Genomic DNA, 10099 nt, shown 5'->3' on the forward strand with positions numbered 1-10099 from the left:
AGCCTATTTCAGATCAAAACTTCCATCCGCAGACAGGACTACTGCACGTTCCAGCGGCATCTGCAATCCCCTTCCGCAGGATTCCAGTCAGCGTTAAGCCCCGCCCCGGCAGCAGCTGCCCCGCCCCCTCCCCACTTCCTCAGAGGAGCCGCTTCGAATCAGCCGGAGGGTCAGCTATGCCGGGGAGGGCGGGGCTGAGGGCTGCCTGAGCCCCGCCCCCTTCGGTGTCTCGCGAGCGGCTGTTGGTGCTCGTCGCCCGCGCGCTCGCGAAGCTGCCGCTGCGCTTCCGGCAAGAGGAGCAAGATGGAGGCGGTGGAAGCTTGAGCGCGGCTCTCCTCGACTGCTGCCCGCCATGGCGGACGATGCTGAGTTGGAGAGGTAAGATTGGAAAGCGGCGGGAAGACGGAAAGCGCTAATGCCCCCTTGCCATGCCCGCCGGCTAAGTGCCAACCAGAGCGCGAGCCGGCACCCTTCTCTAACCTGGTGCCGGCCTGATGACTGGGAGGACAAATTCCACCATCCTCCAACCAGGCCAAGGGATTATAGTTATTGTACCCCGGCTTCACGGGCACCCGATTATCCTGGAGCGGTGGCAGGTCTGTTTTATTAGAATACAATAGAACAACAGAGTTGGAGGGGACCTTGGAGGTCTTCTAGCCCAACCCCCTGCTTAGGCAGGAAACCCTACACCTACACTTCAGACAAATGGTTATTTAGCATCTTAAAAACGTCCCGTGTTGGAGCATTCACAACTTCTGGAGGCAAGTTCTTCCACTGATTAATTGTTCTATTACTCAATAAGTGATCCTGCCTCACTTGACTAACCGTCTAGTTGTGGGCTGGTCAAAGGCTTCCCAGAATTAAGGCTGCAGGTCATCAGGGAATTGCAGCCTAGAACAGTTTTTGACCCGGGATTTTTGCTTGAGGCCTTGAGCAATTGCCTAGCCTTAACTCTGGGATCAAATTCCTGGTGTCCTTTCCTGTCCATATAGAAATATTGAGTCCTAAGTGGGAGTGAAAGATTAAAGTGGTGCTTTTTAAAAAAAATACTGTTCCTAAAATAAGAGAGGGGGTATGGTGCCACTTTTTATAAAAGAATAGAATAGAATTCAATTCTTTATTGGCCAAGTGTGATTGGACACACAAGGAATTTGTCTTTAGTGCATATGCTTTCAGTGTACGTAAGGATAATACATGCATCAAGAATAAAAAGATACAACATTTGGTGATAGTCAGGGTTACTAATAAGCTATCAAATCGTTCTAGGAAACAAATAAAACAATATAAATTGAAAGATTCCTGTTAGTTTGCAGTGACTAATTGATAAAACAGTTACAAAGTCTAAACTGAATTATTCCAATTCTATCCCTCTAACTATGCTGCAAATGTAGAGCTATTTATAGGAAATATATGGAGAATCAGGAATTGGGACAGCTATTTAATGTGTTTGCAGTTGATTATAAATGTGATTGATAGATTGAGAAGATAAAGTCCTGGGGATTATTTTTCATATTATTGATGCTACAAATCCAACACTGTACAACTTGCAGAATTATAAACAATTAATACATCTAGTGCCAAAGAGGTTTTGGACTCACAAGATATAAGACAATCAGATTTTGCCAAAAGGAGAAAGCAAATCTATTGTGTAAAATGTTTACAGCTTTAAATAGGAACATGCAAACAATGTTGTAGGAAATAGCTGACAGAGAACTTCAGATTGGGATCAAACAAGAAAAATTAAACAAAAAAATTCCAAAATAACATACAAGACTATAATAGAGCATTTGCCATATACAGACAAGAGTTCCAAATGAGTGTTGCCAATATCCAGCAATTGTAAAGAAAATTTGTATTTGTCATTCATATAAAATATTTTGTGGTGTACTTCAAAGATAACAATCCCAATTCTTTAACTGGCATAGAAAAGAGGGGGGGGGAGACATAATGTCTTAGAAAACAAATCCAGCACAGATTTTATGTAGAGTAGTATTTACCTATTGCTACAGAAATAACATTTTAAACAAGGATCTTCCACTTCCTTTAATCTGATGGTCCTTTTTTCTTGAGATTCTATATGCCATGGTTGTCAATAGATGGATTCATAAAGACTGCCAAGTATGACCTTGATCAATTGTAACTTGCAGGTGTTTTAGTAAGAGAAAAGGTGGAGAATAGTGCAATTCCTTTGGTTGTGCTTATGTCACATGTAGCGTCCTTTGCTAATGTAAGGTGCAATATGAGTCAAAGTTGCCACATATTTACTGGTATGCCCCAAGTGTAGCTAAAGCCCAGTTTTATTTAAACCATACTCTATGCATCCTGGTATCTGGTATCTAAAGAGCCACCTTGTAAGCCAAGATGCTGTTTCCTGTATCCCATCAACAATTAGTTGCATGTGTTGGACTGATATACTCAAGATACAGTATTGGCAAGTAGTATAACTCCAGTGTGATCCATTTAGAGCTAGAGAACAATTGACTAGGAAGGAAAGAATAAAGGAGCTAAATGTTAACATAGTCTGAAATGCTTTTTTGTTCTCAAAACCCTCATTCTATTTTGCAGACTACTTTAACTCTTAAAAGAGATAAATGGGTTTATAAATGGTGGCATACACATTAACGATCATAGTTCTCTTATAAAATATATCTGTATATTAAAGCATGCAAGGAGGTATTTTTCCTCTTGAGATCAGAAGATACAAGTCTTTTTTTGAAGGCCTTTTTATTCCTGTGACATTTTTGGAAGGCTGAAAAACTAGGTGTAGTAGATAAAGGGCAGGGGTCAAGACACACCTTTTTGTTTAGCCTCTTGTTTATACCAAAATCAATTTAAAACTTTTTATTGTAATTGACAGAAATGCCTCAGCCCTAATGTTAAGATAACAATTAAACGATTAAAGCTTCCACCAACATCTAGAACAATCTAGATTAAAATCAATTTTCCACAATTAATTAGTATTAAGATCGGGATTAGAAAAAGAGAGCAAAGGATTCAGATGGCTGATAAATTAGGTAGCAAGTAAAGTAAGGTGTGTATGGTGACTCCACCTTCCATATTACAGGTGAATGTTGTATCAGTGCCTAGAGAGCTGTGAGAAAGATAGATATATTCTTGCAAATAAAACTTAGTGATCAGCATTGCAACTTCCCACTTAAAAATAGACTATAAAAAATTAGATACTTTAAGGAGATGTACTTGGGTTATCTTATCTTGTGGGTACCTTATCCCCAGCCTATAAAGTTACATTAAGGATAAGTAGTGTAAGTGGAATAAAAGTTTATGCTATCATTCTAATTAATCCACGCAAAAACCCAATATTGGGCAAATTATTCATGATCACAATATATTACCATTTCCAATCTGTCTGTTGGTTTCCTTGTGTCCATATGAGATTTTAACCAATTTCATTAAAATTAAAACGTTTTCCCCCAATTTATAATTGTATCCCCTTCTCCTGAATAGCTCTATGTATCAAGTGGAGGAAAAATCAAGTAGGGGCACCTCAAATGAGATAAAAGAAATCTGAACATATCTTTACATCCTTATATTTCCACCACAAAAGCTCTGCGAGGGGAGTTTGACCTGAGAAAGAATGAGAAAGTTACCCATTTGGTTTCTGTGCCTAAGGGAGGATTAAAGTTCTAGGCTGCTTGTAGATTGGCACCTGATCATATACCTAACTGGCTCTCTAGACTCTCTAGATAAATACCATAAGTGTCTGTCCAGTGATTCAAGGGATTTAGAACATGAAAGATAATTATTTGCAATCTGAATTTAATTATTATAGTTTGATTTTGATTTAGGGACTGCAGTTTGAGTGAATTGTAATGATCTGCATTACTGTTGGATGAAAGAAACATATTCACATACCAAAGGTTTTGGAAGATATATTAAATTAATATTTATTCTTAATATTTAGGAAGGCAGTGGAAGAGCTATTGACAGAAGCTAAGCGTGGGAAAACCAGAGCAGAAACAATGGGGCCCATGGGCTGGTAAGTTCTTCAAACTAAATATAGTAATGTACACTGCAATTTCAAATGTGCCTTAATAAATAAGTCTCACTAGGGACTAAAGTAAGAATGCATAGTGAGCATTGTCATGTAAATTCTTCACCAGTGGATTAAAATATAGTATTTTTTGTTGGTAAGTAGACACATAACTAAGAATAAGAATTAGTTTCTTTTATGTGAAGTCTTTCTTGTTTGAAAATGACGTTGCTCATTGTTTATTGTATTCAGCTGCATATAATCTAGCTGTATTTGTCTTAAACATTTGAACACATTTTCTGGTAAAATATTTCTCTAGAATATTTCTATATTTCTAACATGAAAGCAGAGATATATGAATGTCCACTTGAATGCTATATAGCCATGATGGCGAACCTATGGCATGCAGAACCATTTGTCCGGGCATGCGAGGCGTTGCCCTGTCAGCTGGCCAGCACACATGCGCACGCTGGCCAGCTGACCTCGGCCTTCTTTTGAGCCATTTTTCGCCCTCCGGAGGCTTCAGGAGCTTCCGGCCCTACGGGCAAACCAGAAGTTCGGGAACATACTTCCGGGTTGCTCGTAGGGCCGGTTTTAGCCCTCCGGAGCCTTCAGGGGCCTTCCAGAGGCTTCCCTGAATGCTCCGGAGGGCAAAAAACAAACCTATGAGCAAACCAGAAGTCACTTCCAGGTTGCTCGTAGAGTTGTTTTTTGCCCTCCGGAGCCTTCAGGGAAGCCTCTGGAAGGCTCCGGAAAGCTAAAACCAGCCCTATGAACAAACCGGAAGTCTGTTCCCGAACTTCCAGTTTGCCCATAGGGCCGGTTTTTCGTGCTCCAGAGGCTTCAGGGAAGCTCCTGAATCCTCCGGAGGGCCTCGGTGCGGGAGGCTGTTTTCGCCCTCCCCAGGCTCCTATAAAGCCTCTGAAGCCTGTGGTGGGCAAAAAAGGCACACCCAAAATGGGAGGGAGCGCTGGTAGTGCACGCATGCACGCACGGGTCTTGCGCATAGCATTATGGGTGTGGCACGCCCGTACACTGCCCCCCCCCCACTTTTGGCACGCAAGTCACAAAAGGTTCGCCATTACTGCTATATAGGAAGAAAAAGAAGGGAATGTATCTAAATAATTCCATTCTTCCTGTTTCAAGTGGTCTCACTTGGCCACCTATCAGAAGCTCTTATGTTTACAATGGAAGTAGATGATACTGGTATCCTGGAGATTCCAGTAACGCTGTTATTCTTGGATGAGTTTATGGCATGTGATTGCAAGGGTAGAAACAATTTTATTAAGACTTTCTCAGGATGCTGCTAGCTCTTTGTTTCTTCAGTTAAGTAATAGACTCGTATCCAGTGAAAACTCCTTGTAGCTACTGTGGGATTGATGAGCTGTAAAAACAGGTTTTACTGGATGCCCTAATTTTATCACATCAAAATACTCAGGTAATTAATCCTACATTCTTGGAATCCTTAGTTGCACCATAATAATCAGCAGGACATGATATGATTGCCATTTTAGTACTTGAAAATAAATCACACGAAATTGTCACATTCTGTCAACTCGCTATGGTTGCATAGTCAACAAATAAGCAAATAGCTCACAAAAAGAAGGGGTCCTCTTTCTGAACTCAGATAGTTGGAATACTTGTGATGTCTTTTATCAAGAAATAAGAATTTAAAAGGAGCCAATAAGTCTATTTTTCCATCTAGCGCTAGTTAATATTTTTGGCACCATGGGGAAATAGAAGATATTCCCTCTCTGAAAATAGTAATTTTGTCTGATAATAGCCTGTTTGAGATTTTTAATACCGTGTTTCCCAGAAAATACGACCTGTCCTGAAACTAAAGCCTTGCCACATTTTTCGTGTGGGCAAAAATATAAGCCCACCCCTGAAAATAAACCCCCTGGACAACCCTCCTCCGGCCAGGCAGAGTACCGCTCACCGACATAGCAGTATCCTGAAGGCGTCAAGCCGCAGGAGCCGGGGAGGAGAAAGGTGCTCACATTGCTTGGCGCCTTCGGGATACCACTAGGTTGGGGAGTGGCGTTCTTCCTGGCCGGAAGGGGGAATTGCCAGGCGGCTGCTTCCTTGCGAACTGGCATTCGCACCATTCACTGACCTATGGGGTATCACTAAGGCGCCAAGCCACATGGCGCTCTGCCTGCTCCCCAGCTCCCGCGGCTTGGCACATTAGGGATACTCGCTAGGTTAGTGCATGGAGCTCTGCCCGGCTGGAGAAGGGGGTTGTGCGAGCGCCTGTTCTGCCTCCAGCAGGTATGCCTCCTATCCTCAACATGTCTGGGCCCAGCTCTCCTTGCAACAGCTGCCGCCGCCATGCTCCAAGCATAACATCATCTCCAGTTCCAAACTCCAAAACCTGGCTGCCGAGTCTTCCAGCAGCGGCTGCTCTAGGAGTACACTCTATGGTTGTTGGGTTGCTCTAGAGTTGCCAGGCTTGGTCACCTCATGGCTGCTTCTCCCCTGAGGCTGTGCCTTGTTCTTCGGGAGCCAGTTCGCAAGGGAGCAGCCGTCCAGCAACCCCAAAACAATAAGCCCTCCCCTATAATAAGCCCAAGGCCATATTTTGTAAGTAAAAAGAAAATAAGACCCTGTCGTATTTTCGGGGAAACATGGTAGTTGTGACATATTTGTCACTTCTGAAATAATATTGTTTTGCAATTATTTTAATTTCAATTTTGGTAATTAATTTCATAATGTCTAAGAATGAAAGTAATTACGTACCAAATATTAGAAAAATAAATGGTTTATAAGAATGTTTTGGGTATAGCTGAATAGCTGAAGCATGTCAGATTTAAATTCCTTGTTTGAGTATAGCCGAGGAAAAACTGTTACATCTTTTACAGTAAAGCACAAAGGTTTATGTCATAACAAATTTATTGTTGCAAATGCTTCTATTAGAATTTATTTTGTCACATGAATAACTATAATTGCATTTGTAACAGATGCACAGATGTCACTAGATATTCTATAATTTTTAATGAAGAAATTGAGTCTTTGATTTTGGGAAGGGGGGGCAACCCTGTAATAAAATGCATGTGTCTTGACTGTTTCTTTCTGTACTTCAAGTCTACACTAGGTGGCATACAAGGAAAGCCAAAAAAAATTAGCTGTAGTACCCATTTTGTATGTTTATAATGTTTAATTTTTGTGCATTTTGGATATTATATTACTGCTTTTTGATACTTTCGCAGGATGAAGTGCCCCCTTGCCAGTACAAATAAAAGATTTCTCATTAATACTCTTAAGAACACATTGCACTCACCTAAAGAGCAAGACCAAGAACAGGAACTTCAAGAAGAAAATAAGGAATCTGAGCCAAGTCAGAGTAGGGAAGAAACCAAACCAAAGAGACACAGACTCCATCCTTACAAACCTAGTTTTCGGTCTAGGAGACGAGTCAGCTACTCTCCTCCCAGGCACAGGCACAAGCACAGGAACCAGAACACAAAGGACAAGGATGAAAAGCGATCCAGCAAATAATGAAAAAAAACATTATGTCGAAGAATATAATTAAGGTATTAACTCTGGGGAAATGTTCATTTAATTTTGATTTGAAAGTATTGCTCAGTACAAATATCTGTTGTAACAGTTTAAAGTTGAGTCCTTATGTACCTAAAAAATGATTCTGTGCTTCCTTTCTGTTACTATACCACCCCAAATTAAATTTTGATGATTGTGAAGACTTTTGTGCTCAGATATTTTGGAAATTATCTTAGACCACGTGTGGGGCAGCTGTCTATATTTCTTCACTGCCTAGAGAATGGATTTCTGTTTGATGTTGATCAGAATCATAGAGAAGGAACCTCTCCCACTGACTCCAGTGCAGTAAGAAATGATCTTTTCCTGCTATATAGTACAATATGTAAATACACTTTGTAACGCTGTTCAGAAAAGTTCCTAATACAATTTTAATTTATTTTTTGTTCTTAGATATGGATCTTGATAATTCTCTAGGCCATCACTTTATTCAACTTGAATATATTTAACGTAGTTTTCATTTAAAAAAAGATTTACACGGTATCTAAACATTATAAATTGTTTAGCTTGAGTTAATTAAATAAAAGAGCTTCCCTGTGGGGACATGGAACTCTGGGTGAAAAATATCTGTCTATTCATTTCATTAAAAAATTATGTATGGATTTACTTTTCCCAACACCAACGTGAATAAGTTCTCTTTTGACTCAAATGTCTGAATTCATAATTTTTTTCCTGATCGTAAAGTTTTTTGAAATCATCTACTTAAAAATGATGTGCATTTCAATGCTAATAAATGCAATGAAGCATTTTTTTCTGTATTGAGAATTAAAATTGTATCTCAGGAGTACTATTTTTAAAATTCTGAATATGTAAATTGCAGAAGGATGTTCAACATTGGCAATTGCAATTTCTACAGTTGAGTCAAACTCTGTGATTTTCTTATTATATAATGGATACTTTATTATATTTCAAGTATTTTTCCTGCAAATAATGAAATTAGATAGTAATTGGTCAGTGACAATCATTCTTGAAATAAAAGTGAAAATATCCTCAGCTATCTGCAGGTACCATACTGGTTTCAGCATATATTTGTGTCTGTTCCATTTAAAATTCACATCCATTCAGCATAATAGTATAAATCCACCTTCAGTTTTACTGATAACACAGCATGAATAGTAAATAACTGATAAACTCAAAAATCAAACATTCTTTATTAGAGAAGAATGGACAGTTGGAAAAAAACTCTGATTGAGATATAAAATACAAGGTTGATGAAGTGAAATGATAATTACAAACTGCTAACATTTGCCAGGCCTTTTAAACTGCAGTTCAGAACAGCTAAAAACAAGAGGACAGATTCTGTTTCTGGTGGAAATTGATAAAATAAGAATAAGAAAAGTATGTAGGAGAAACTAATCATTATGTAATACAGTAATTGATAGTTCAGATGCTGGCAGATTACAGAGAGAAGGGTAAGCATCAGTCAAGATGCTAAAACCACTACAAATGTTAAACCACAAAGCTTGCTAGTATCAAATGTGCTGTACGCTTAGTACTGCCTATTGGTAGATGTGCCAAGTAACCATTCTACGAATCAGCTACCGTAAGTGTCCAAGAATTGAAAGATCCCTTCCTCAATTGTCTTCTCAACTGACACAATATTCCACAATAAGCTTCATTAAAATATTCTGGTCAGAGCCCAACACTTGAGGTTATAAAATAAGAGATAACAAGTATTTTGTATGTGCGGTGTGTAAAAGTAGCCTATTCCTTATCTTGCTACCCTATTTTATTTGCTGCTTTAGCACCTGCTAGCATAAACCCTTTTCAAAAAATAGCTAAAAATCATATTCTGAAACCATTTCTTAATATCGGGATAGGTTTCTTTCAGTTTACATACAGTTACCTTCCTTGCCATGTCCATGACTTGGAGGAGGAGAAGCCCAAGGTTTTCATGAAATGGCAGATTCTATGTTTTAGGAATATATTTCACCATCATGTTTATAAGTTTATGATATTATTAACAAGTCATTTGAAATAAAAGCTAAAATTAGACAAAACCAAATATCAGTTAAAACATCTTAAAGTTACTTATGCCAGCACAAAAAATATCTGATATCCAGCCTTTAAAAAAAATCAATTGAAGCATTCAATAGATAAAAATAAGAATTTCTGTTAAAGAATTTTATTGTTAAATTAAGGAAAATATGTTTTAGCTTCTTAAAGACTGGGCCCAATTATTTTCCAATTTTGTATATTCCATTTCACATAATACTAATTTTTATTCAGCTTTTTAATTCCTTATACAATTGGATTATTGATTTCAAATCAAAAGCTGCATTTCTTACATATCCTAATATTACAGATACTTTGAAGGTTGCCAAAATATACATGCCATACTGTTTAATCACTACATGTTTCAATTGTATATATTGTCAGGTGAAATATTGTAAATACATCATATTCATAGTGCGGCCTCTGAAAATTTTCAAAACAGCCATTTTAGATCAACTGATATAAGGAACTGCTTTAATACTTCCCTGCCTCTCACAGTAAATCAATGATGGAATCAAAACAACATTACAATTTAGGTAGAATTGCACTGAGAATGGA

At 38.7% G+C, this 10099-nt stretch overlaps 1 protein-coding gene across 1 annotated transcript; it reads left to right on the forward strand.

The window, feature by feature from the left end:
* The first annotated feature begins 254 nt into the window (after positions 1 to 254).
* POLR1D (RNA polymerase I and III subunit D) lies at positions 255 to 8101 on the forward strand. Its single transcript, XM_032220471.1, has 3 exons — positions 255 to 378; positions 3923 to 3997; positions 7201 to 8101. The coding sequence occupies exons 1-3, from the start codon at positions 353 to 355 to the stop codon at positions 7487 to 7489; spliced, it is 390 nt and encodes a 129-aa protein (XP_032076362.1). The 5' UTR covers positions 255 to 352; the 3' UTR covers positions 7490 to 8101.
* Positions 8102 to 10099: the final 1998 nt, after the last annotated feature.

The sequence above is a fragment of the Thamnophis elegans genome, chromosome 6 (assembly GCF_009769535.1).
Source record: "Thamnophis elegans isolate rThaEle1 chromosome 6, rThaEle1.pri, whole genome shotgun sequence".
Classification (NCBI taxonomy): domain Eukaryota; kingdom Metazoa; phylum Chordata; class Lepidosauria; order Squamata; family Colubridae; genus Thamnophis; species Thamnophis elegans.

Excerpts from the sequence above, each read along its gene's own strand:
- POLR1D (XM_032220471.1), top strand. The coding sequence starts at position 353 with ATGGCGGACGATGCTGAGTTGGAGAG. Across the intron at positions 379-3,922 it reads GACGATGCTGAGTTGGAGAG|GAAGGCAGTGGAAGAGCTAT; the intron begins GTAAGATTGGAA and ends CTTAATATTTAG. Across the intron at positions 3,998-7,200 it reads ACAATGGGGCCCATGGGCTG|GATGAAGTGCCCCCTTGCCA; the intron begins GTAAGTTCTTCA and ends ATACTTTCGCAG.